The sequence below is a fragment of the Gopherus evgoodei genome, chromosome 16 (assembly GCF_007399415.2).
Source record: "Gopherus evgoodei ecotype Sinaloan lineage chromosome 16, rGopEvg1_v1.p, whole genome shotgun sequence".
Lineage (NCBI taxonomy): Eukaryota > Metazoa > Chordata > Testudines > Testudinidae > Gopherus > Gopherus evgoodei.
Window position 1 is genome coordinate 1,558,585 of NC_044337.1, and position 26,271 is coordinate 1,584,855.

The 26,271-nt window shown below is 45.6% G+C and overlaps 1 protein-coding gene across 7 annotated transcripts in view; it reads left to right on the forward strand.

Annotated features, from left to right (window-relative positions):
- Nucleotides 1-19,382, forward strand: part of NSMF (NMDA receptor synaptonuclear signaling and neuronal migration factor) — an 83,023-nt gene extending 63,641 nt beyond the window's left edge. For 6 of the 7 annotated variants that reach the window (XM_030535886.1, XM_030535885.1, XM_030535889.1 and 3 more), the window contains 9 exons: nt 399-488; nt 2,913-3,034; nt 4,518-4,601; nt 5,335-5,368; nt 5,716-5,786; nt 8,987-9,066; nt 10,221-10,323; nt 12,021-12,096; nt 16,258-19,382. In XM_030535886.1, the coding sequence (XP_030391746.1) occupies nt 399-488; nt 2,913-3,034; nt 4,518-4,601; nt 5,335-5,368; nt 5,716-5,786; nt 8,987-9,066; nt 10,221-10,323; nt 12,021-12,096; nt 16,258-16,355 (758 nt within the window). In that variant the 3' untranslated portion in view covers nt 16,356-19,382. Of the gene's footprint in view, nt 1-398; nt 489-2,912; nt 3,035-4,517; nt 4,602-5,334; nt 5,369-5,715; nt 5,787-8,986; nt 9,067-10,220; nt 10,324-12,020; nt 12,097-16,062 lie in introns of all 7 variants that reach the window. The other variant, XM_030535887.1, reaches the window with a different exon arrangement.
- Nucleotides 19,383-26,271: the final 6,889 nt, after the last annotated feature.

A 26,271-nucleotide genomic window follows, 5' to 3' on the forward strand; every position in this document is an offset into this window, starting at 1 on the left:
CCTCCCAGCTAGTCCTTTACATCTCCCCCAAAGGAAGCCCCCACATCTTGGAAAACACCCCAACAAATAATAAGGATCTTCTCGTGCTCTCATAGTGCATGTGCATGGAGATGTTGGAACTATAATTAATAAATTCAGGTTTGAGCAATAATGTTTAGGGGCAGATTACCAAGTTCCTCTTCTGTGTCTCACTGACCAGCACACACTTGTGTGCAGAAATTGACACCTGTATCCCATCAGCCATATGCTGGGCACTTGTTTGTCACATGGAAGAACAAATATGCAAGTGTGTTTGTGATCTTTAGCGTTGATGGAACCCTGCTGGGTGTTGTGTGTTTTGCTGGCAGAGCAGCAGTGGCTTTGGAGTCTGTTAATGTCCCGGTTTGGTTTTATCCTAGCATTTGGTGAGCGGCGAGAGAGAAGCTTCAGCAGGTCCTGGAGCGACCCAACTCCCATCAAGGCTGATTCCTTCCATGACTCTCGAGAAAGTGAGTTCTGAGCCCTTTGAGCTTCTTCCCATGGCCAAAGCTGCCAACCAAGGCATTGATTGGAATCTCATAGGAGTGAACTGTCCATCCTTCTGGCCCCCTGTGGTTGCTTCCTTTCATTAGAGTGAAGTAGTTAACACTCCACATATGCACATCTAGCCTTATCTCTGGTCCTCTTTAGTTGCGGAATGAATGCCCAGCAAAGTGTGGCCTATAGGCTTGTCACCACTTTCCATGTTCCATGAGGGCTAACCACTGCACTGCACTGCCATGTTCACACACGTCAGCACTCCAGGGGTTAATCAATTGCAGTGAAGCAGGCTGGGGCAGATGAGGGCCAAACACCTAGTGCCTACCTATCCCAGGTTGGCAGGAACTCGGAGCACAGGAGAGGTGACCCTTGAGATGTGTCTTTGGTTAACAGCTCTGCAGGTGGCACAATCTGGATTTAAAGTTTTACAGCAGAGATGGTCTACTGCGGGGACCTGATCTCCCATGGCTCTGCAGAGGTTTCACATAGGTAACCCGCCCCACACTGTGTAAACGCCCTGCATAGGGTGCAGACGTCGCCCCAGGGATCCCCAGTGTCCTCTTTCTGCCTCAGCATGTTAGAAATAGTCCAGAATGTGGTGAAATCACTGCAGGCCCCTAGATTCCTATAGATCACTGACATATTCCAGGCTAGGGGAGTTATTCTCATGGTCGGTTATTCCTGGGCCTTCCTGTTCTAAGGGTGGATCATATTCTTTAATCATTAAACTAGTAAGCAAGGAACCAACTCTCCAAAGCCAGAGGGCATCATGGGAGAGGGTGGGTGGGGAAAGCACTAGAAGGACCACGTTCAAAACGTGACCTGGTTGTTCCCAGGCAGTCTGAATTCCACCCCTTCCCCAGCCATCTCAGCAACTACTGGAAAGGGAGCATTTCAGAAGGGGTATATTCTCATCTGCACCTGTCACTGACCCTCTGGCTAGCACTGGGGGCTTGGCTCTCTTGCCTGGGGAGGTTTAGGTTGGATATTAGGAAAACTTTTTCACTAGGAGGGTGGTGAAGCACTGGAATGGGTTCCCTAGGGAGGTGGTGGAATCTCCATCCTTACAGGTTTTTAAGGTCAGACTTGACAAAGCCCTGGCTGGGATGATTTAGTTGGGGATTGGTCCTGCTTTGAGCAGGGGGTTGGACTAGAGCAATGCTTTTCAAACTATCTGATGTGGGGGACCGGCAATTTTTTTTTCCAATGTGCCAGGGACTGGTGCCATATTATTATCCTACTCGATGCTCTTATGAGGAAACTCGCCGCGGAACGGCACCGGCCCGGTCTGTGGGCCACCACTTTGAGCAGCACTGGACTAGATGACCTCCTGAGGTGTCTTCCATCCCTGATATTCTATGATTCTATGTTTCTGTTGCTTAACAGTGCCTGAGTTGCTGGCTTCGGGAACCACTCTTAGCCTTTAGTGTGCTATTATTTTATTTTGATTTCGAAGTATGTTTTCCCCAAGGAGCATCAAGCAGCATGAGGCAGCAATTTATGGGAGCAGATCGAGGCCTGCTAGGTTTTTCTGGGACAGCTGCTGAGTGACTTTAGAGGGCTTCACCATTACAGTTTGGCAGGTTCTAAAAGTCCGATGAGTTTCTTTGACCTGCCAAGAAACTCTGAATCTGGGGTGCCACGTTGCCATAACCTGCCTGCGACATGCCCATTCAAACTCCATCATTTCTTGAACTGCAGGATTCCAGCTCAGTCTGGGTAGCCTGTGGAGCTGAATCTAGCACTGACTGAGTAACTCCGGAGTGACTGATTGCAGCGCAACACTTCTGTGTCCCAGGGATCACTGCCATCAAACGGCCTCTGAAATAAGGGAGCTCTGTGCATTATTGCTCTTTCTTAGGGTATGTCAGCACTGCAGTCAAGGTGTGGGATTGTAGCATGTGTAGACAGAGCCACACTCGCTTTCATCAAGCTAGCTTGGGTTCCTGGAGCAGTGAAATTGCAGCAGCACGGACACCAACATGGGCTAGTTACCCGAGTCATTTTCCAGGGCCCTGGATGAGCTGGTACAGGCTGCGCTACAGCCCATGCTGTTGCACCTTCACTGCCATGTTTAGTCATGCTAGCTGCATTCAGGCCAGCGTGGCTCTGGCTATGTGTTGCAGTCAGCCCCCCAGTTGCAGCACAGGCACACCCTATTGTTATCTGTCTGGTTAAATGGCCCGAAGATTAGGGGTGAAGCACTGAACCCTTTGGAACGGTCCCTGTGGTAGGAATGAAGATTGTCACTTTGGGAATGAAGATTGTAAGTCTGGTGGCAAGTGATAAATTGAACAAGTTAGTCACCCTGCCAACAGGATAGGGTGGAGAATGTAAGAAGCCCTGTGGCCTGGTGCCTGGTATAATGCTTCTGTCCCGCTGTTGTCTGGCAGGCCATGATCTTCAGGACTACTGCTGTGCTCTGGATGATGACTTTGACTTGAACTGGGAAACAGAGAAGGAACTTGAAGCTATGGCGTGTGATGGAGATGACTTTATTCCACCAAAAATAATGGTGAGGGCTGTTCCCATCCCCCACCCTCCCTTGCCCATGCACCTCGTTCATCTTTTCACAGCTGCTGATTAGGATATTCATGGAAGAAGGGCAGAACCTCCAGTTCCACCTCACAGCTCTTCAGATCTCTCTCGGGGCTACTCGGGGGTAAGAGAGGATGCCATTTGTGATGAGACATGGAAAGGAAATTATCCAGCTTGGTTCTTAGATTCTAGGGGGAGTGTGCAGGGCTGGCAGTTAGAAACACCCTCCTTTCCTCATTTGACTTGTACAGTGCAGCTCCACAATGCCATTTGTGTACTTTAACCTGTTCTTATAGGCTAGGCCCTTCAGCCTTCCTTCCTCTTTACTCCTGTTCTCGCTGGTCTGGTTTAGTGATGTCCTTACGTAGGGTCAAATCCTGACGTCCTTCCTTAGCCTTCACTCAGGCAAATGACAATTGACTGAGCAAAAACTGAGTACAGAATTCTGAGTTTGACCCCTACTCAAGTGGCTAGTTGGGCAGCAGGACCATTGGGGCATTGCTGATGCTTCATCTGAATGGGCCCCCGCTTTGGCATGCCACTGGGTTGCTAATATAGAGGATAGTGGTGGTGAGGTTGTCTTTTCCTTATACTCCTCCATTTTATTCTTTCTCTGGCATCCCCCCACCAAGGCAGATTTTTTTTCCAAGTGCAAGCGGTGGGGGTGTCAGGGTAAGACATCACCGCACAGGTTTAACAGGAAATGGAAATATGGGGCCCGATCCTCTTTTAACTTACTGTCTGGGTCTAGGTCAGGAGGGACTTGAGTTGTGTCAGCAGAGCCACGATGGGGTGTGCTCCCACTGAGCTTTGTCACTGGGCTGATGCTCCAAGTGCTTCCTTAGTTAACATTTCACTGGTGCAGCTTACTAGCCTCCCTCAGTGCTGATGATGGCTGGCTTGCTAAGCTGTTCCCTTGCTACAGCCTGGATTCAAAAGGCTGATGAAGTGAGCAGTCAAGGAGCCCAGGGGCTAGAGGGGGCCTAGCAGAGGAGTGGCCAGGATATTCCTACTGAGCAGGCTTTCACTTTAGTTACCAGCAGAGGGAGGAATCCCAGCTTTCCCTGGATACCAGTTATGAATTTTGGCTTGACGGTCTAGTTGATGCCATGTCAGAAGGGTGCCTTTAAGCAAAGGCCCTTACTGCAATCAGAACCGTACTGTGTAATGTGTTTGGCTGTCTTAGGCCATACCACTGTTTTCTATACATGGAGGAACTAGGTGGGCCCAGGGTCCCTGCTGTTTGCTTTCTGCAGTTCAGAGAGAGAATAGAAATACTGTAGCTTCTTTTAGCAGCTTATTTCTGACCTGAAAGGAGAAATATTTGCATCCAGAGGGATTATGGAGACTTCTTATGGAATAAGGATGCAGACAGCATCATTCCCAGTGTACAGTGCCTGCCCACAGTCCCATTGTGTCTCTGCTCATGACCCGTTTCTATTTCTCATTTCTGTTCCTAGCTTATTTCTTCCAAGGTCCCCAAAGCTGAGTACATCCCAACGATTATCCGCAGGGATGACCCCTCCATCATCCCCATTCTCTATGTGAGTAACCTAGCTCTTTGCATGTTCGTTGGGTACTGGAACGTTGGGTTGGCTCATAAGTCGAAATGAGTTTAGTGATTGTATCCTAGTCCCTAGGTGGCATCAGAATGTCTCAGAAGAACGATCACACAACTGAGCAAAGCTCTGTGCGGTGCCCAGAACTGGAATAGTGGTGTGGCTGTAGGACAGGATGAGGGGCACTATCAGAAGCATGTGTCTAGGGACCTGGGACTGGAATAACAAGGGGGCTGTGAGCTGGGACTGAGGAACATCGTCCATGCTGTGTGACACCAGGAGTTGAATAGAGTCAAGGTTGCAGGTCAGGGCCAAGGCACATTAGCAGAGCTCTGTGTGTTGGAAGGCTACGCCATTCTTTGCTGCATTTGATCCGTTCCTAGACAGTTCAGGACTCCACATATCTCTGCAGTGGCCTCAGTCCTGGGCTTACCCAACACATTTCCCTATTCAACGCACAAACAATGTGCAGTATTTACTTTTTGAAGTCCACCTACTTCCTGTAACTTACAAAGTTTATGTTTATTGTAACACATGGATCTTAACATAAGGGCAATGATGCCTGTGATGTTGACTGAGACCACCAGTTGGTTTAATTGAATCCCAACTTACGTGCTTACCTAGAGTAGCATTGTTCTCTGTCGCATGAGGAGATCTCTTTAAATAATGAGTATCTAGCAGCACCTAGGTTTGAAACATCCTTTCTGTTCGGTTCCAGGATCATGAACACGCCACCTTTGAAGATATTCTAGGTACGTGAGTGTTATTTTCTTTGTCTTTTCCGCCACTCAGAGTTTCATGTGAACAGTAACGGGGAACTCTCCAGCAGCTGAGTGCATGGGGGATTTCATTGTAATCCAGTGTTCTATCATATCCAGCCTCCATTGGGAAAAACTATGGATTCCTGACTCCCCAAGTTCTAAAGTCTGGGGCCTGTTTTGAAATCAGTGGGGCCTGTGGGTGTTCAGAGCCTCTGAAAGTCAGGCCCACGATGTTTTACAGAATAAACACAAATGAGAGATAGTGAAAATCTCTGTAAAAGAGCCAGTGTTTCACCTTCTGTGTCGCTCATGTCTTTTCCCTTCATTGTTTTCTGCAGAGGAAATAGAGAAGAAGCTTAACATTTATCAGAAAGGCTGCAAGATTTGGAAGATGCTGATTTTCTGTCAGGTACGTGAAAGGCATCAGGGCCCTTGGCACTTTGTTAAAAGCCAATATTTTCTCCAGGAACAAATTAACTCCAGAAAACAATATTCCAAAGCCAGCCTGTAGCAGGCTTTTATTAAAGCAATCACATCTTTAAATTCCCATTTCCCATTTGCTGACCTCTGAGCATCCTCAGCTTGCTGTGATGGCAGCTAAGGACATTTGGTTTAGTGCAGCAAATGCAGGGTTTGGCAGCTTTTCAACAGCTTTCTAGCAAATCCACACAATCTGACTTCAGAAGGAAGCTCACAGACCAAGGGGCAGGGATTTGGAGCCTAATAGTTATTGATTACTTTCATAAAGCATCCTGCAGTATGCGTTAATATAGGAACATAGGAACTTCTATACTGGATGAGGCCAGGGTTTCTGTCCCTGCCAATGGCCAGCACCAGACCTTGCATTGAGCAGTTATGGAGTGACTTGCCCAAAGAGAGGTTTCTGCTGAGTCTTCTCATGCCCTGGAGCAGGAATGGTGCAATCCAACCAAACTTTTGAGATTTTTGTTTTTAATCCTTGCTGACATAACTGTGGATTTTCTCACAATCCATATAAATGTGTCTTCTACAATTAGAGTAATGATGGTTTTCCATGTCTCCTGGCCTCTGTTTGCCTATCATTTCCCTACCCCACACCATCAGAGATCTTAAAGCAGCAATACCAGTCAGTGATTCAATGACTTTATCATTTTTGTGTAGGCTGCACTTGGTTACTGGATAGATTCATAGATTCCAAGGCCAGAAGGGACCATTGTGATAATCTAGTCTGTCCTCCTGTGTAACAGAGGCCAAAGAAGCTCCCCAAAAGATCTTTTAGAGAAACATCCCGTCTTGATTTAAAAATGGCCAGTGATGGAGAATCCAACTCAACGCTTGATAAATTGTTCCAATAGTTAATTACTCTGACTGTTAAAAATTTAGGCCTTATTTCCAGTCTGAATTTATCAGGCTTCAACTTCCAGCCATTGGCTCATGTTACACCTTTAACTGCTAGACTGAAGAGCCCATTATCAAATATTTGTTCCCCATGTAGATATTTACAGACTGATCAAGTCACCCCTGAACCTTCTCTTTGTTAAGCTAAATAGATTAAGCTCCCCGAGTCTATCGCTCTAAGGCAGGTTTTCTGATCCTGTCATCATTCTCCTGGCTCCTCTCTGACCTCTCTCCAATTTATCAACATCCTTCTTGATGGGAAATATCCCTGAATGTTCAGATAAAGTTTCCAAGTGAGATGAATTTCTTGGTCTCCCTTATTATTCCTCAGTCTTCGTATTTACACTGTGAAGATTTTAATCCAGAAATGTTATTGGGTCTTCCAAGAGCAGAGCTGGGTAAATAGTTAACTCTGATTATAAATATGTGCATGAATAAAGTTCGGAGTTCAGTTTGCTATGATCTGTGGGGGTATTCTGTTTACTATTCAAAAGTATAGAGGTGGCTACTGGGGAAAATATTTTATATATTTTCAGGAATTTAAGTGTTAAGTGTGACAAAGTTCCTCCTCTACTTTGGTGGGTCCTGTGCTTATTGACAGATTTGCTCACCTCAGTGATCTTCCCCACAGTCTGGGTCAACTTCTCCTGTGTCTGATCAGGAGTTAGGAGGTTTGGGGGCAACCCGGGCCCGCCCTCTACTCCGGGTTCCAGCCCAGGGCCCTGTGGATTGCAGCTGTCCATAGTGCCTCCTGTAACAGCTGCATGACAGTTACAACTCCCTGGGCTACTTCCCCATGGCCTCCTCCAAACACCTTCTTTATCCTCACCACTGGACCTTCCTCCTGGTGTCTGATAACGCTTGTACTCCTTAGCCCTCCAGCAGCACAGCCTCTCACTCTCAGCTCCTTGTGCCTCTTGCTCCCAGCTCCTCACACGCACTTCCTCTCCTCTGGCTCCCACCTCCCTGACTGGAGTGAGCTCCTTTTTAAACCCAGGTGCCCTGATTAGCCTGCCTTGATTGGCTGCAGGCGATCTAATCAGCCTGTCTGCCTTAACTGGTTCTAGCAGGTTCCTAATTACTCCAGTGCAGACCCTGCTCTGGTCACTCAGGGAACAGAAAACTACTCACCCAGTGACCAGTATATTTGCCCTCTACCAGACTCCTGTACCCCACTGGTTTGCGTCTCTCATAAGGCTATTTGGCTGAAAATTCATACTGGGAACTGCATCTGTTGCCATTCACAGTTCTCCTATCTCAGCTGTTTGAGTCATCCAGTCAGGAAGAAGAAACAATACCGTGTGATTTAGGCAACCAATCACTCCTCATGCATAGCAAAGAGGGAATATTCTAAGTGAACAGTTTGTGGACAACTTGAAAGCTGAAAATTATTTAGTAACCCCTAATGTAGCAGCCATGCTCCCAGAACCCAGGGGTGGTTCTCACATGAGACAGCAGCAGAAAATGTGACCAAGTTCACACCAAATTCAGGGCAGGATTCTGTGCAGCCATGCTGCAGGTTCACAGGGGGAAGCAGTGGCCATAAGGAGCCTTCCCCGCTGCATGTGTCTGTGTAAGAGCTGGGCAGAGCTGTAGCCCCAGCACTGTCCGGAGCACAAGGATGGCTCTCTAATGGCTCCCCTAGGGATGTCTGGTGCTCCAGAGGGGAGGGGTGTAATGTAGCCAGGGCTCCATTCTCAGCTGGCTGGCCATCTACAGGGAGAGATCTGGGGGTGCAGACTGCCTCCAGTGCTGCTCCTGGGCAGATTGTGCCAAATCCTGAAGCCTTTGCTGAGTTTTCACTCAGTTGTTACTCAAGAAAATGTCAATTGAAGTCAATGGGAGTTTTTTCTGAGTAAGGACCGAGTGAAAACTTATTTATTACGTGGATACAGGTGTGCTTTGAATTCTTCAGCGCCTTAGGGTCAGAATGCTGCACATCCATGAGCCACACAGCTGACTCTGACCACTGTATCTGCCAGTCAGTTAACCAACATCTCTGAGGCTAAGATCCCACCTAAGATGAGAAGTGGAGGCCAGGGCTGTTTATCCATCTGCCTGGAGCAAAGTCAACCTGCTTTGTGATTTTAGTGTCATAGACTGGAGAATGTCTGCTCTGCCCTCTCCAGCTCCAGTGCTTCTCAAACAGTCCCGCAGAAGCCTAGTCACTGGAGATGGGAAAAGCCAGGGCAGCATGGTGTGCTACCGTCATTCTCTCTCTTCTCCATGTAGGGAGGTCCTGGCCACTTATATTTGTTGAAGAATAAAGTTGCCACCTTTGCCAAAGTGGAGAAGGAGGAAGATATGATCCTGTGAGTCGCTTTGTTATTTCCCAACCCTGGGTGCCCTTTCTCTGGTCTATTTAATGTGGATGGGGGTGGGTAGGCGAAAGTTTTATTCATATATTCATTGTGATAATCTAGTCTGACCTCCTGCATAATATGGGCCAGAAAACCGCCCTGCATTAATTCCTGTTTGAACTAGAGCAGAGCTCTTAGAAAAACATCCCATCTTGAATTAAATATTGCCAGTGATGGAGATCAACCATGACCCTTGGGAAATTGTTCCAATGGCTAATTCCCCTCACTATCGCAATGTACACCTTAGTTCCAGTCTGGATTTGTCTGGCTTCAGCTTCCAGCTATTGGATCTTGTTACTCTTTTGTCTGCTAGACTGAAGAGCCCATTATCAAACATGACTTCCCCACATAGCTGGCTAGGTGGTGTCCAAGTCAGCCCTTAACCTTCTCTTTGTTAAGCAGACTAGCTTGAGCTCCTCAAGTCTCTCACTTTGTCTACTGGGGTTCTGTGTCTGGGCCTTTACTCTCTACAACCGCTTTCTGCTGCTTTATTGCTCTCAGCATGAACCGATGCTACGTTGTCTTTTTTGAAATGTCAGTGCTGGTAATATCATGCGGCACAATTGTCAGGAATGGGAGAATGGGAGAAAAGAGGAAATCAGAAGGGAAAAGGTTTAAGGAAAGTGTATTTAAAAACCCTGGCAACTATGAAGATGTACAATTTAAAAGGTTTGGGACCAGTATTGAGGGAAGAGGAGTCCAATTGTACTGCCCTGCTTGGCAGAGGCAGAGCTGAGGGTGAGTGGTCAAAGAATTATTCTTTGCCAATGCTTGCAGCAAGTATTATTCATGACAATCAACTGGCCGAGCTCTGCTTTGGGAGCTCACCACTGTGCCATCCTGGTAGAGCATCAACAACCCACCACATGTGAGTGCAGGTGCCCTGTGCTGTTGCAGACCGGTTCAGCCCATCTTACATGCATGGAACAGGTGAGGCGGGGAGATTTCCATGGAAAATCTTGCAAATGAGCTCAGGTAGAGAGACTTGTGTCTCCTCCAGGGTGGTCCCACTTTGGTCTCCCTGAACAACATGTGTCCAATGCCAGGGTGCCTGACTCTGCAGAGGGATTTTAAATGGTAATTTTGTTTCCTCCTATTACTTCCAGCTTCTGGAAGCGGCTGAGTCGACTGATGAGCAAAATCAACCCTGAGCCAAATGTCATTCACATCATGGGCTGCTATGTTCTGGGAAATCCCAATGGGGAGAAGGTAGGTGGCCCTTGGCCATGGCCAGAAGCTCTCTGTGGGCAGGTCAGCTGGTGTGGCACAGAGTTGGGATATTTGATTAAAGGGCTTTCCCCTCTAATATTGAGGGGCATGTTGCCCTTTTCCCAGCCCCTATTCTCTAAGGATTTGCCTGCTTTGCAGACATGTGCTGCACATCTCACCTCATGAAGAGAGTAGTTCGGCTAGTGTGTGTCTTTGAAAGGATAAACCACTCTGTGGGCCATACAGTAGATAGGCAGGAAGGGATACTAGAGGTGGGAGATAGGGAGGAAGGGACTGTTCAGTTTGGCCTGTGAGTGCCTTTCAGGAAAAGTGAAGAATGGGAACATAAGACCCTTCCTTGCAGCCATAGACAAAGATCAGAGAATCATAGAACTGTTGGGCTGGAAGGGATCCGAGACATCATCAGGTCCAGCTCCTGTGCTGAGGTAGGACCAAATAAACATAGCCCATCCCTGACAGGTGTCTGTCCAATGTGTTCTTAAAAACCTCTAGTGGCAGGGATTCCACAACCTCCCTGGGAAGCCTATTCCAGTGCTTAACTATCCTTCTAGATAGAAAGTTTTCCCTAAATACTAACCTTGCTGAAATCTCCCTTGTTGCAGATTAGGCCCATTACTCCTTTTCCTACCTTTAGTGGATGTGGAAAACAATTAATCACTCTCCTCCTTATAACAACCCTTAACCTATTTGAAGAGGGTTGTCAGATCCCCCCTCAGTCTTCTTTTCTCAAGACTAAACAGGACCATAGGTCAAGTGCTCAGAACTGGTCACAATACTCCAGCTGAGACCTCACCCATGCCGAGTTGGACAATCACCTGCTAATACACCCAAGAACATTATCTCTTTTCACAACTGCATCACATTGGTGGCTCACATTCAGTTTGTGATCCACTATAACACGCACATCCTTTTCAGCAGTGCTACTGTCTAGTGAGGTTTTTCCACCATTTGTCCCTACCAATAACCAAAAGGGCTGATTGGGTTAGCCTGGGATAGTCAAAGGGAAGTACGATCAATGTGAGTTGGACACCTAACTCACAGCCGTATTCAGCTGCCCCTTATAGGCAGGATTCATCCAGTGGTTGTGTGCGCTGGCTCCTGTTGTCCAGCACAGAAGCTGTGAGCTGCTAGGGCATGGGTGGAGCAGGACCTTGCCTAGTGGTTGTGGTGGCAAGTCAGCATAATAGTGAGCATAGATCCAGCACCTACCGGTTGGAGGGTGACACCAGAGTCAGGGGCAAGAAGCCAAGCCAAAGGTTAGGGCAAGGAGACAAGGCATAGACTGGAATGGACAGGACTCAGGTTGGAAGCAGGGGCTGGAGCAAGAGCTAGAGAAGGAAGTGGAAGCCAGCACACCTGCAGCATGGCATGCTTTGAGCAGCCACTCTGCTGCTGCCACGGCAAGGCTCAGGTAGCAGGCTGCTGGCTCCCTGGCCGATCAGGAAGCATGGCTATTTGGAGAAGACTCGCTGAGCTTGCTGGGTGGCCTAACGACCAGACTGGGAGCCAGCTGTTCTCCTGACGGGGCTGATCCAAAGATTTGAGTCTGACTGCTCTGAAGAGTGCTGAGTTCTCTCGTTCCCCATTGCCCTCTGCCTGCCCATCAGTTTAATTTGAAGCACCTAGCGTGCCTCTTTTGATTCAGCTACTAACTTTTAAATCTCGTCTCATTTCAGCTCTTTCAGAATCTGAAAAACCTAATGAATCCTTATAGGGTCATCTTTGAGTCGCCACTGGAACTTTCAGCTCAAGGTAATTTCTTCTGCTATAAATGTGAGGGCGTGCTCCTCCAGCATCACTGCCTCCTCCATGGGCCCCCTTCACAAAGAAGCTCTCTTCAACTGCTGGAAGCCCTGCCCCAAAAAGCCAAGTCCCTGAAATCTTCCCCTCTTTGTAATGACCTTATCACTTGTATGGTGAATTCCTCCTGGTCCTGCTTTTCCCCTTGCACATTTCCTCCCTTTTTTGCCTTTCAGTTGCACCCGTCATTGTGTTTGTAGCTGGGCAGTGCCCTCCAGAGCTAATGCAGATCAACAAAAAGGGCTAGTAACAGAAGCTGAGCTCGTAATTGATGGTTTGATTCAACGGCAGGTCCAAACAATTGAAAAAAGTTCACTTTGGATTGAATCAGATCTGAAATTTTCAAAATGTTTGGTGACTCAAAAGAAGTCCATTTCAGGTCTGTGCCAAGGCAGGGACTTGAACCTTGAGCTCCTACATGAAGCCACTGGGCTTAAGGGATGGGAAAGTAGCACCTCTTTCTCTGGCTGGTTTGTGACTGACTGAAGTTTTGTGTCAAATTTGCAAATGGTTTCAAGTCAGCAGAAACTTCATTTTTTTTGTCAAATAAACTTTTCTTTAAAAAAATGTTGCCCAGTTCTACGTGGAACTAATACTGACCCTTCTGGGCAGAGGTAGCTTAGGAGATTCGGTAAGTTACCAGAGCATGCTGAGGTCAATAGGAGAGAAGCACATGCACATCTGAGAGTAGAATCTTTTCCTTAATGATGCATGTGAGTATTTCTCCTCCAGAGGATGCTAAACAACAGCACTAGTTCTGAACAGACTGGCCATGTTAACAGGAGAGCTGAGTGTGAACCATCTTTTCATAGTCTCTTCTTGTCTGTAGTTTGAAAGACTTTAGAGGCTGTAGACACCATTTCTTTCCTTGTATAGTTGATATCTGGCTTGTGGCTTCTATCCACCTGCTCTGTTTGGTAGATTTTCACAGTTTAACCAGTCATAAATACAAGGGATGCATTGTTGTCCTTGCTGAAGTTATCCCCTGTGGTTTGCCGTTGCCAGAATCATAGCGATTAAGATCAGAAGGGACCATCAAATCATCTAGTCTGGCCTCCTGGATATCCCAGGCCATTGACACCTCCCAGCACCCGCACACTCAACCCATCGACCGAAACGAGACCCAATATTCCAGCCCCCAGGAGACTAGACTTCTGTGCCACAGGCAGAGAATAGCAGAGACTGAGGTGCACCAGTGCTTGAGGTTAAGTGAGAGACACCCAGATAATCATGGCAAGTGCCCTGCACCCATATGCTGTAGTGGAAGGCAACCCCCCACATATGCAGTCAGTTAGACCCTGAGTATTTAAGCAAGAATCAGCCAGCCAACACCTGAAAGAAAGAATGTTTGATGCCATCTCAGAGCCCTGGTGCTTCCTGTCCAGTGTCCATCTCCAGATGTTGCCATCCTAGATGCTTCAGCAAAAGAAGGTTTAAAATAAATCAGATTGCACTGAGGATGGAAAAATTCCTTCCTGACCCCTGATGGTAGCTTGCTGAAAACCAGGGCTGCTGAGCCCTACCCCCCATTGCAAGCAACCACATCATACAATTTCACTCATAAATGTTGTCCAGCTCTTTCTTAAACCTAATTAAGTTCTTTGTCCCCACAACTACTATTGGAAGTCAGTTGCAGAACCTCCTTCCTCTGATGGTTAGAAACCATCTTCTAATTTGCAGCCTGAATTTGTTCATGGACAGTTCATATCCATTTGTTCTTGTGCCAATACTATCCTTTAGCTTAATAAGCTCTTCACCCTCCCTGGTATTTAATCATAGAATATTAGGGTTGGAAGGGAGCTCAGCTAGTCTAACCCTCTGCTCAAAGCAGGACCAATCCCCAGATAGATTTTTGCCCCAAATCCCTTCCTCAAGAACTGAACTCACAACTCTGGGTTTAGCAGGCCAGTGCTCAAACCACTGAGCTATCCCTCCCCCACTCAATTTACCCCCCCAATGTATTTAGAGATAGCAATCATATGCCCCTCAGTCTTCCTTTTGCTAGACTGAACAAGCCAAGCTCTTCCAGTCTCCTCTGATAAAATAGGCCCTCCATTCCCCTGATCATAGTAGTAGTTCTCTGCTCCTGTTCTAGTTCACATTCATCTTTCTGGAACTTGAGTGACCAGAATTATACAGAGTATTCCAAACAAAGTCTTACCAGTGCCTTGTACGATGGCATTAATACATCTCTGTCTTTACTGGGTATGCCTTGCTTGATACATCCAAGGATTGCATTTGCCTTTTGTTCAGCTGCATGACATAGGTGGCTCATAGTAGTCTTGTGATTGACTCAACACCCAGCTCTCTCTCCTCCTCCTGTAGCAGAAATTCTTATTAGACCCTAAGCGCATGACCCTGCAATGTGTACTATTGAATTTCATCCCATTTTTGCCACTCTAGTCTTCAAGGTTATCCAGATCTTCCTGTATAAAAATCTGATCCTCCTCAGTATTGACGCTTCCCAACCTTCAGCAAATGTTATTAGCACACTCCTACTCTTTGTGCCATGGTCATTAATAAAAATATTGAATAAGATTGGTCCAAAGACTGATCCTTGAGGAACTCTACTAGTAACTTCCCTCCAGTCCGATACGTCATCTTTCAGCATACCCTGTTGCCTTCTCCCCTTTAGCCAGTTCTTTGTCCACCTTACAATTTTTGTACTGATCCCCATCTTCCCTAATGTAACTAATAATTTACCATGTGGTACTGTGTCCACATATTTTAGATCTATTTATTTGTATTACTGCAGCATGGAGGAATCTAGGCAGTGTGCAAATACAGAACAAAAAGACAGTCCCTCCCTCAAAGAGCTTACAGTCTGCAAGAAGATGAGCACCCTCACCCCGTTTGACCTTAACAAGATCATCCTCAGCTCCCACTGACTTGAGTTGAGGGTCTTCAGCATTTTGCCTGGAGAGGCCTTGCATTTTCAAAGTGCATACCTAAGATCCACAACAAAACCATGCAGTGTGCATGGCCTTGGGCAGAGAGTTAATTGTATCAATTCAATGGAAAAGATTGTGCTTTCTGCAAACAATAAATCTTGTAGGTGGTCCCCAGCAGAGCGGTTCTTGGCTCTGCAGGAGAGCGAGGCCTGAGACTGCATTGCAATTTTTTCATCTCAATAAATCTAGGACACATAAAGTAACCACTTTAATCCCTGGCTACGTGTCATGCACACATCTCAAACTGACCTTAATCAGCTGTGAAAGAGAAAAGTCCCTCTCTCTGTTTTGCTGTTTAGAATCTAGAATTGTTTGTTTTTCTTACGCTTTGTGGAGGTTTGGGTTTTGTGAAGCTACATTGGCCATCTCCATTTGCAAGATTTCTGTAAAGTGACTGTCCTAGTGAAATACTTCAGTCAAGCAGGTGCAAAAAGGATTCACACCAGTAGCAAAACCACCAAAGTCCACGTTTTCCCCCAAAGTGTTCTGCTGAACTTTTCACTTTGGCAAAAGACAGATCTGGGTAGCTAAAGTGATCTTTTTGCCTTACCAAACTCACTGCAGCCATGGAGATTGGAGATCTCATAAGCATGAAGGAGAGGGGCCTCTGTTACTGTCTGACAGGTCTGACTGTGCCTTCTTTTGGTCCATAACTTCCCAGTAGGCCAGTGGCATGTTCCCTGCTGTCATTCTAGCTAGTGTCTCCCAGAGCTGGAGTGAGTTGTACTGTGATTCTCAGCAGCCACTGATTGTCACCTTTGCTGGCAGTCTGTGCAGAGAGGCCAAGAACAGAATGGGACATGGAGACAGAGCTGTATCTCACCTTCTGGGTGCGGGTGGGCACACAGTGGCAGGCTGTTAGGGGAGCCCGCCTTGCTGTTGCCTTGGCTCTCCAATGTTGAGTATGAATAATATGATCACCCATTTTGGGAGTTGTCAAGGCAACACCTTTTATGGTTACTTTCAGATGGGGCAAGTGATGCCCAGAGTGAGTGACAGCTGTCAGCCGTGTCCCTACATGAGACTCACAGACAGACCTTCCTGTGTGCATCAATGAAACAGGGAGAATCGATCTTTTTGGCTGCTGCAGGCTGCTTGGTCTCTGCTCTTCCCAATGCATCTCTGGGGTAACCTCTGTGCTTTGTTTTGGTTCTCATCCTAGGGAAGCAAATGATTGAAACTTACTTTGACTTCCGTCTTTATCGCCTCTGGAAGACTCGCCAGCATTCCAAACTGTTGGATTATGATGACATTTTATGAGCTGGAGAAGCAATGGCATGAGGAGAGTGATCACCAGTGTCTCACAAGTCATGCTTGTGGCAGAGACTTTTTTCATTGGCACAGGGAGCCCTGCAGGAGGCAACAGTGCTGAAGGGATGGAAGGAAGAGCTGTCAGGACAAAAGGCTTTTGGGTAAAGACAGAGACTTGAAGGGGAATGGTCTGACTCCGCAGACACCGCCCACAGAATCCTTGTCTCTCAGAGGGAGCTGTGTCAGATGGGAAATTTCCTTGCAGGACTGAGCTGTTTCAGGTCATGATGGGCCAGAATCAATTCCAGGTCCTTTTAAAGACATTTAAAGCTCAGGTTTTCTTATAAAAAAATAAAACAAACAATCCTTGCACTATAGTAAAGCACTGACTAGAAGCCCAGAGCGGGAAGGACATTGTACTGATGGGCGCTCTCTAGCGGCAAGCTTTGCTGTGCTAGGGATGTTGGAAGGCAAGGAATGCCATACTTAATCCTGCAAGTTTTGACCAGCAAAGTTCAGCAACCTAATGTGAATACACATTGAAATACAGAATTAAAGTTTAACATATTTTGGTTGAATAGAAAATAAGTGCAATTTTTATACACAGAAGGGAAAACCCTTCCAATATTTAATTAGTTACAAATAACACATCAATAATCAATAGATGAGGTATTTTTTAGTCTGCTTGAAAATATATTCAAAATCGTAATATATCTTCTGTAGACATTTTTAATCACCAGCAATATGATTTTAATGTTACGTAGCAGACCCTGCATGTCTGCTGCATTGATCAGTCCTGTTTTGTTTTGGTTTTATTTTTAATTTCAGAGTAGCTGTGTTACACTAATTGTATGTGTTCTTATGAATGTATATTGCCCCTCCAGTTAGATACAACTTTGTTACTTTATCTTTGCTACTTGCAAAACTGTATGGTTTTAGTTTTGCTGAAAGTTTAGGTTAGAAATACAGTACATGACTGAGTGGAATCTTGGTCAGTTTCATTAAGATAGAATAATGAAGTAGAAATTAATAGCCATGTTAATTGTTCACTCAGTATATTGCTACATTTTAGAAAGGTGAGCTCTTCTTGCAGACTGCAGGATGGACCAGAAGATTATTTGAGAATGAGAAATCCTCCGAGGAGGTTTAGGTGTTTGAATTAATGGAATGAAATACTTCTTGAAGTATGTAGCATTGGTTAGTAGCATTTTGAATCTTTCCCACGTTCATCTAGTTGCCAGTTGACTTACAAACCACAGTTTTTTCCAGCCATCTATTGAGCCGTTTGTAGTTCTCAGCTTTCCCTTCCAAATCCTCTTTGTCTGAGACAAACAGCTTATATAGCTCTCATTTGTGAGCAGCTGTGGTTTTTGAATCTGGATTTGTGCTGAGTATCTTTAAGGATATACTGTGGAATATCTTGACTTTTTTTTAGTCTTCTAGTATCCTGAATGTCTAGGGGCTAAATATTACTGCAGTCTGCACAGGTCACCCTAGCCATTTGAGGCAATTATACCCTTTCTCTTTCAGAAAGGTAAAATATACAGGAGAATAACCATGGAGGGTTAGCTTGTGCTCCTGATGTGTTCATTTGTAAAAGTACCTGGCTGTGCAGTGCAGAAAAAAATATATATATAAACCTTCTTTTGAATTGTTTAAAAAAAAAATTAATTCTGATCTGTGGAAAATCCCCTATCTCTTTCCTGCCTGTGTGTTGTTGTAATACTAGGGAGCAGGGCACTGGCTAAAACTGCTGACCCATGTACATTAATGACCTTTTATGTCAAATCTTTATGAAATAATCCACGTATAGTTAGTAGTGGGGGAGAGGGAGAGACAGTTTCCGATCATTAGAAATCACCATGCCCAAGCAAATAGTTCATCAATATCTACTTGCGAATGACATGGCCCCAGCTTGAGAAAGGTGAGCACATTGCTCTGCTTCTCCAGGCGGCCATCAGGATGCTCTGCAGCTGCTGGGCATTGGGGGCGCAATTCTTTTTCTAGTTGATTTATGCTCAGATTTTCAGACTAAAAGGATTCTTGGCATCACTACGGTGGTTTTGGAAGAAAATGTCACAGCAAATGTTTTTAAAGCTATATGTCACTGAACTAGCATCTGGCATGTGATCACCTCTCTGCTGCGTCAGGAGGAGGTGTGAGTTGGATATTCTACAACAGCCTAGAAATGAAATGATAGTGACAGCATTAAGAGGTTGATGCAAAAACGCATCCATATTTGATTCTGTCACTTTCCAGGTTGCTTTCATGATTTGGGTTGTTGCTTACAATGTTAAGTAAAGAATGATAAAATGCTCTCTCGTCTCAAATAAAGCCCCACTTCAGTGAATGTGATAGCATAAATGTAGCATTGTGAAAATACTATGTGACTCTGAAAGGGCCTTTAATATATACACTTTGGTAATTTATCTGTATGACTATTGTATATCTGTTATGACTGAGCACTTCTAGAACTAGAGTTGCAGTGGAAAGGTAGACTGTACAGTTGCATAACCTGTCCTATGTGGAGATGTGAGTTTGAATGACTGTTTCAGACTGTCTTACTGGTCCAATTGACTGTATAGTGTAGTATATTGAAAATAATGAATGCATTTCTCTCTTTTCCAAAGATCCATCCCATGTAGTTTTATATTATTATGACATGAGCAGATTCTTGTATTTGCAGTGATCATTTGACTAAAGGGATGAAAAAATGTTCTAAAAGCTATAATTGGAAGGACATTATGGGGATTTTATACCTCCTGCCTATCAACTATTTAAAACCTTTTGTGCTAATATCACTTTTCAAGTTAATTTTGAAAGGAAATAATTGTGTTTTCATCCACTTCTAGCTGCCTGATCTTTAGAATGCCTGATGAAACAGGAAGGAGTCAGCAGGGCATAGGATGAAGAAAAACTTTGTAGCTATTTAGGCTTTAGAGGAAAACACATAGAACGTGACATCTTCCATTGGAACCAACATGTCAACAGTTGCACACAGTGGGGCCTGCATTCATCAGTCAGTATATCGTATGCACACACGGTGAAATCTACCCTATGCAGAGGGCCAGCTTCAGTTCTATGCACCACTTCAAGCCCACCTAAGCTCTATGGAATGGGTTTTGAGTAGTGCATAGGTCTTGTACTGTCATGCTCTGTTGTGTACCCATTGTGGCACGATGAGATACCAGAAGTATGTTTACTGACTGATGTTCACATCCTAGAGTGTGTCATTGCACCTATAAAATGGTTCTTTTCAGTTTATTTTTTTTTTAGCTATAAAGCTGTATTAAGCCATGCAGTCTGTTCCCCAAATTAGTCCCCTTTCTAATAGTACTTTTATTTATAATTGCTATTTGAAACTTTTGGTGGAGCCCACTTCTCATAAATGTAGTGCAACTCTGTTTATAGTGGTTTCAGAGAAGCAGCCGTGTTAGTCTGTATCTGCAAAAAGAACAGGAGTACTTGTGGCACCTTAGAGACTAACAAATTTATTTGAGCATAAGCTTTCATGGGCTACAGCTCACTTCATCGGATGCACAGAATGGAACATATAGTGAGGAGATATATATATACAGAACATAAAAAGGTGGGAGTTGCCATACTGGCGCTAAGAGGCTAATTAATTAAGATGAGCTATTGTCAGCAGGAGAAAAAAATTTTTGTAGTGATGATCAAGATAGCCCATTACAGACAGTTTGACAAGAGGGTATGAGGATACTTAACATGGGGAAATAGATTCAATGTGTGTAATGGCTCAGGCATTCCCAGTCTCTATTTAAGCCTAAATTGATTGTATCTAGTTTGCATATTAATTCAAGTTCAGCAGTTTCTCGTTGGAGTCTGGTTTTGAAGCTTTTCTGTTGCAAAATTGCCACCTTTAAGTCTGTTACTGAGTGACCAGAGAGGTTGAAGTGTTCTCCTACTGGTTTTTGAGCGTTATGATTCCTGATGTCAGATTTGTCAATTTATTCTTTTACGTAGAGACTGTCCGGTTTGGCCAATGTACATGGCAGAGGGGCTGGCATCATGATGGCATATATCACATTGGTAGATGTGCAGGTGAATGAGCCCCTGATGGTATGGCTGATGTGATTAGGTCCTATGATGGTGTCACTTGAATAGATATGTGGACAGAGTTGATAGTGGAATGAAACAACAGTCCCTAATTGCTTAGCTACTTTTCATTTGGCTTTCAGTCCTTAAGGGCCTTGTCTACAGTGAGCTTTTTGTTAAGATTTCCCACCATTATGCTACAGCAGGTCAGCTCCACTAAAAAGAGTGCGCTGCTATAGACCCAGCCACAGGTATTTTAACACCTGTTTTGTCTAGACCTGCTGTGATCAGAGGCTGGATGAAACAGTGGTAAAATGCCAGAATCTGGGTTATTCTGACCCTTGTTCTGGTGCTAGCACAGTCGAAATACACCTGAGCTAGGGCAGTGGATGGAAATTTTAACAAAGATCACATGGTAGACACATGGTAAACTGGGGAGACTTATGGTAGACACAGTTTATTGAGAAACATCACTCCACTCTAGTGAGTTTGAGTGCATGCAACAGTTATCAGCTCCCATGTAAATGTTCAGTACAGCTTTCTAATGGGATTGTCATCTCCCCTTCCTCCACTGCTCTGGCTGAGCAGGAGCAGAGAGAAGTTTGTTGGGCCCTGGATGGAGAAGTAGGGAGGAGTCTTGCAGAAGCTGCTTCCAATAGGAAACTAAGGCTTTGTCCACGCTAACACTTTTGCTAGGAAAACTTTTGTCAGTCATAGGTGTGAAAAAACCAACCCTGTCCAACTTAAGTTTCACCAACAAAGTGCCGGTGTGGAGAGTGATATGCTGGCAGGAGACACTCTCCCGCCGACATAGCTACCGCCGCTCGTTGGGGTGATTTGATGATACTGGCGGGAGAGCTCTCTCCCACCAGCACAGAGTGGCTATGTGGGAAAGCTGTGCCACTGTAATGTCTGTAGTATAGACAAAGCCCAAGATACGGGTTTCCATAGAATTCCACCCCACTCCCACTGCAGCTACCAGCCCCCACTAACGGGGTGGGGTGGTTTGGTAGGCAGGCCCTCTGTCATTACAGTGCAGCTCCACTTACAGTGAAGCTTGTGTGGGAAACCAACCAACCGCCCTGCTGCCACATGAGGGTTCCACTGGGCATGAACAGGAGAGCCCACCACACTCTGCCTCTCCCTCATGCCTATCCAGGGGCCTCAGGAGTAGTTCGAGCCACACCCCCTGCAGTCTGTACTCAGCCTAGCTTTGTCTCCAAGGGCTTCTGCTTCCCTGGGTGAGACTCCAGGAATGAATAAATTCTTCTGGCTCGGCTCAGCCTGGGCCTCCCCTCCTGCTTGTTTGGGGCTTGTCTGAACCCAGTTCTGCCTGCTGTGATGCTTCTTGAAAGAGATGATGTGTACAGTATATACGTGTTTTTGTAGACAGGCTACCTCTCACTTTGAGTGTGTGTGATGCATGTTCCCATTTGTTCCCATCTGCTCTGTTCCATGCAGCAGATTGCAGGAGTTCTCTTAGTGCCTCCTTGGCCTCTCCACCATAACTGTCCAGTCACAGAATGTTAATGTGTCTCCAGAGAAGGGAAACCCGAAGACACAGCCACAAACTCCTCTTCTTAACTCAGCCTAACTAACCATGTACCACCACAGCAGGGCCCGTCTTGGCCCTGAACATTTCTTTGGGATTCACTATTTGGGAGTCCAATACAAGATGGCTTGTTGCACAATAATGAACCCTTCTAGGTCACTATAACAGGAATGGCATTGGCAGGAGTTGCCAGAACCATGCATCAGAGATTTTCAAGGAAGTCCCTTCCCTTCCCAGATCACAAATCAGTGTATTTTGAGGATGCTGGGTAAAATCCTCTCTAAATCCTCTCCAAAATCCTCCCCCGACACATATAAGTTCAGATGAGTTGCACTGATATAAATAGGAGCACTCTCTGGCCTAGTGTTGGCTGGGGTCTGTTTTGAATCAGTTTCCCATCAGTTAAACGAAAATTACAGGAGGCAAAGGTCACTGAAAACAAATATAGATTGGCACTAAATTAGAGTAGCACATGCTCATGTGATCCCAGAAATAGTCTATTCATTTTGTCCCTGCCTTGCTTCTTAAAATAATTGTTTAACTCTAGGAGCGGTCATGACCAGAATCAGAATGTCCTTCTTTCAAACCCTGCTGGCTGGACTTGTTATGGGAGGCCTGGACTGATGCAGCAAAAATCTGCTGATGCCTAGGTTTGTTGCAGCCTCAAAGCATTAAACCAGGGAGCTCGCCTACTGGGAGACAGGCGGCCAGGGGCCTACAGCCTTAGATTTGGGGGTCTGAATGAGACACCATTGTCTAATATGAATTTTCCTCCAGCTGTTCTGTTGGATGAGGAAGTGCAAGCCAACAGCAACCAGAAACCAGTGCACCCACAGCTATGGGTCAGTCTGACTGCTGATAGCTTTGTCTCGCTCCTGGGAGTTTAATGCATACATGTGAGACTTAGAGATGGCAAGCCTTATTTTGATCTCTGTTACATCACTGTAAACCTGCTGTGAAACCAGTGATGTTAAGTAGTGTGAGATCGGAGTCAGGGCCCTGGGTGTAAAAACTAGAGTGCAATCTCTTACCAGTGCTGGGGAGAGACAACTGGACGTATTGATTCAGACATATGATACATGGGAGAGGATTTGTGAAATAGTGAATTTAGAGGTAAAAATAATGGATTTTAAATTCTAAGAACCCATGTGAAGGGAAATTAAATGGCTTTTTCCTTAAATATTTAGTAAATGTCAGAGTTAAAAAGTAATGATTGCTATTACATTGCTTTTAAAATATATTTAAAATTGACCAATGAAAGGAAAAAGATTGGTAAAACATCTATGGGTCTCTTACCTTTGGTAAGTGATGTTACCATTCTGTTAGCACTCTAGCCTTTCTTCCTTATGTTCTGTGTTGCAAAGTGGTGGTGTCTTTAACTGGTCCCAGTATTTGGCTGGTCTCTCTGCAGCTGGAGCCCTGTCCAACTCTCACTAAACTAATTGGAAGTCTCTCTATCAACTTCATTGGGAGCTGTGTCTGGGTTTCTGAAACATGAAAATTTTTGCATAGAACCTCAAGCAGCTGCTGGAGAGTTTTGTTATTGTGTACAACTGTGAGCCCTTCATGAGACTCCCCAGTTCCTTCTGGAGTTTATATAGCAATAATGTGCCTGTCTCTCCTCCACTGTTCCCACTCCCCATGTGATATACATGTTTTTTCGGCTTTTGAATGTAACCTTTTGCCTACGGCTGTGCAAATCAATCTGTGGAGTTCTACTGATGTACCCAGCACTCTCCCTAGGGGGAGAAAAGTTCGGTGTTGTTGCATTGCGGGCCCTTTGGCAATTGGCTTTAAACCGTTTGGGCCTCTGGCTCCGGGAAAGAACACATTGCTGGAGCTGGGGTTCACCTACAATTGAATAGAAGATGGGGGAGCTGGAGTTTTGACTCAAACTCCAACACAGAGGTTGCATTTCCCCTTCAAACATCCTGCTCACTCTTAAGTGAGGCAGAGCAGAAGGTTTCAAGGGATACCACCCCCGAGATTGATCCTCAAATTTGAGATGTCATAAAAACATCTGAAGTTAGTGTAGGAGAGGAGGGCTTTTGGTGAGTGGGGAGAATTACACACATACATCTATATAAATAAGCTAGTGCGTATATATACATCCATGGAATCATGCCATTGTTTCTTGTACCCAATTATTTCCCTCAAAACCATGCACTGGTTTATCATCAGAGCTGCTAGCACAGCCTGGATTCCTGGAATTGATTTTCCTTAAAGAAAAAAGCCCCAAGCAGTGATTGGAAAAAAACATACAGAGTCACAGATCTACAAAGCAAAGAGAGAGTAATTAATGAAAGCAACAAAATCTAATATATAACCATGTACTTGACAACGCCATGCAAAAGATCAAATGTGTAGGGCCCAATTCTGTATTGTGCTGAGTGCCCTTACCTCCCTCTGATTTCCATGGGAGTTGAGGGCACTCAGCTTATTGCAAAAATCAAGCCTTTCCAGAGGAGGAGTGTATGTATCCAACTTCACACATTGTGTGGCCTCCTCAGCACTGCTCTGAACAAAGCAGACAGCAGTAGCTGAGGATTTCATTTCAGCAGGCAGGCAGTATTTTAGGGGGAGGAACAATCTTTCCTTTCCCCATCCCATTTCAACGGGAAATTACAGTTGGATCAGTCCCATGCAGAGTGCTCCAAACTCTTCATCCCAAATTTCCAAAAACAGCCACTGCTGCTCTCGAGTGTCCAACGTGAGACAGCTCAGGTGCACAAGCAGTGATGAGCTGCCAAAATCTTAACAATCGGTTCCCAATAAAAAGTTCTGATTTAAGGGGGGGGAGCGGGAGAAGGGCCGGGGCAGGGGGAGACATACTCGTGGTGCCGGGGTTCTTTGCAAGGCCTGGGGCAAATTGCCCCACTTGCCCCCTCGGCAGCCCTAGAGTTTGCAGCCCTCTCCCCCCTTACCTTGCTGGCAGCTCAAAGCAGCAGGACGACTCCGGAGCTCAGCTGAGCTGTCCAGCTGATGCCGGTGGCGGTGGCTGGCCACGCTGCAGCTGGGGGGAAGTGGGGGAAGGGCCGGGGGGTGTCTTAGCCTCCCCAGCTGGGAATCCTGGGAGCAAGAGGATGGTCTGGCCCATGGACTGGAGTTCTTTGCCCACCCCCTGGCCCTTTAACAATCGGTTCTCCACGGAGGTCTAATTTTAGCAACCGGTTCTTGGGAACCTGTGGGAACTGGCTTCAGCTCACCACTGTGCACAAGTTGGCTATGGAAGATCTAAAGCACCCAAAATTAGTGGAGAGTTTTGAAGTGTGGGTCTTGCCTCTGTGGGGGATTCGAGCTGCGTTTCAAAGGACTTCTGGGCTCTGAGCGAGCAGGGCAGATCTGCTAAAAGGCTGAAAGAAGAATCTTTCTGAGCACCACCACCCCACCTTATATGCCGTTTGCAATTGGTTACACTGGCCTCCTTCCAAGTGAGATTTGCTGTGATGTAGGCTAGATCTACCATGTCCTCTGGGTTGTTCACACATTTCTTTGAGATGATTTACTGCTTTGTGTATGATAACCATGTTTCAAATGCATTAAAGTTTATAGGTTTTAAGATGTGATTTAATTAAAACCAACATTTTGGGGAAAGCATGAGAAAAGCTTTTTTCTTTTCATACTCTCTCTCTCTCTCTTTCTCTCTCTCTGCCTGGTTACTAACACAATAACCAGGTGCTCCTTGACAAATCTGCTCTTTGGTGTCCAGCGAGGGTTTAAAGACTTTTAACATTTCTAAAATTGCAACAGGCAAAGAAGTGCTGAAGCAGAAACTCAGGGCTCTTACAGGGGGGAAGACAAGCTGGAGTGCTGGGTCCCAGGGGCCAGAGCTATTGTGTGACAACGTTAAACGATCTATAGAAAAGCATTGGTCCTTTTACCAACCACATGGCCATGTGAAGGGCTAAGCTGTGACAGCCATTGTGGCTCTCCTAGCAGAGATGGATGCACTTCTCATCTGCACAACAGCTCCAACTGGGTGATTCTCTTCAGAACCAAAGTACCTAGGTGCATCCTCCTGACATCTTTTGACCGTTCAGCCAAAGGAGGTTTTTAACTGTCTTTGTCCCTAGGTCCAAGGTGATTGCAGTGACAATACAAGAGGATCCCTTTATAGAAACCCCTGGAGCCCTCTTGTTTTAATTCCCCATGTCTCTATTGTAGACTTGTCTTTCCCAAACCAACAATTCACACACCACTCACTTGGTGGTGCTGTCTGACCACCATCCCCAGTCCCTGATAGCTCAGAGCCAGCAACCAGAGCTAGGAATTAAACTAGCCCCTCACTCCTGCAACTCAGGGAAAGAGGGGCCAGGA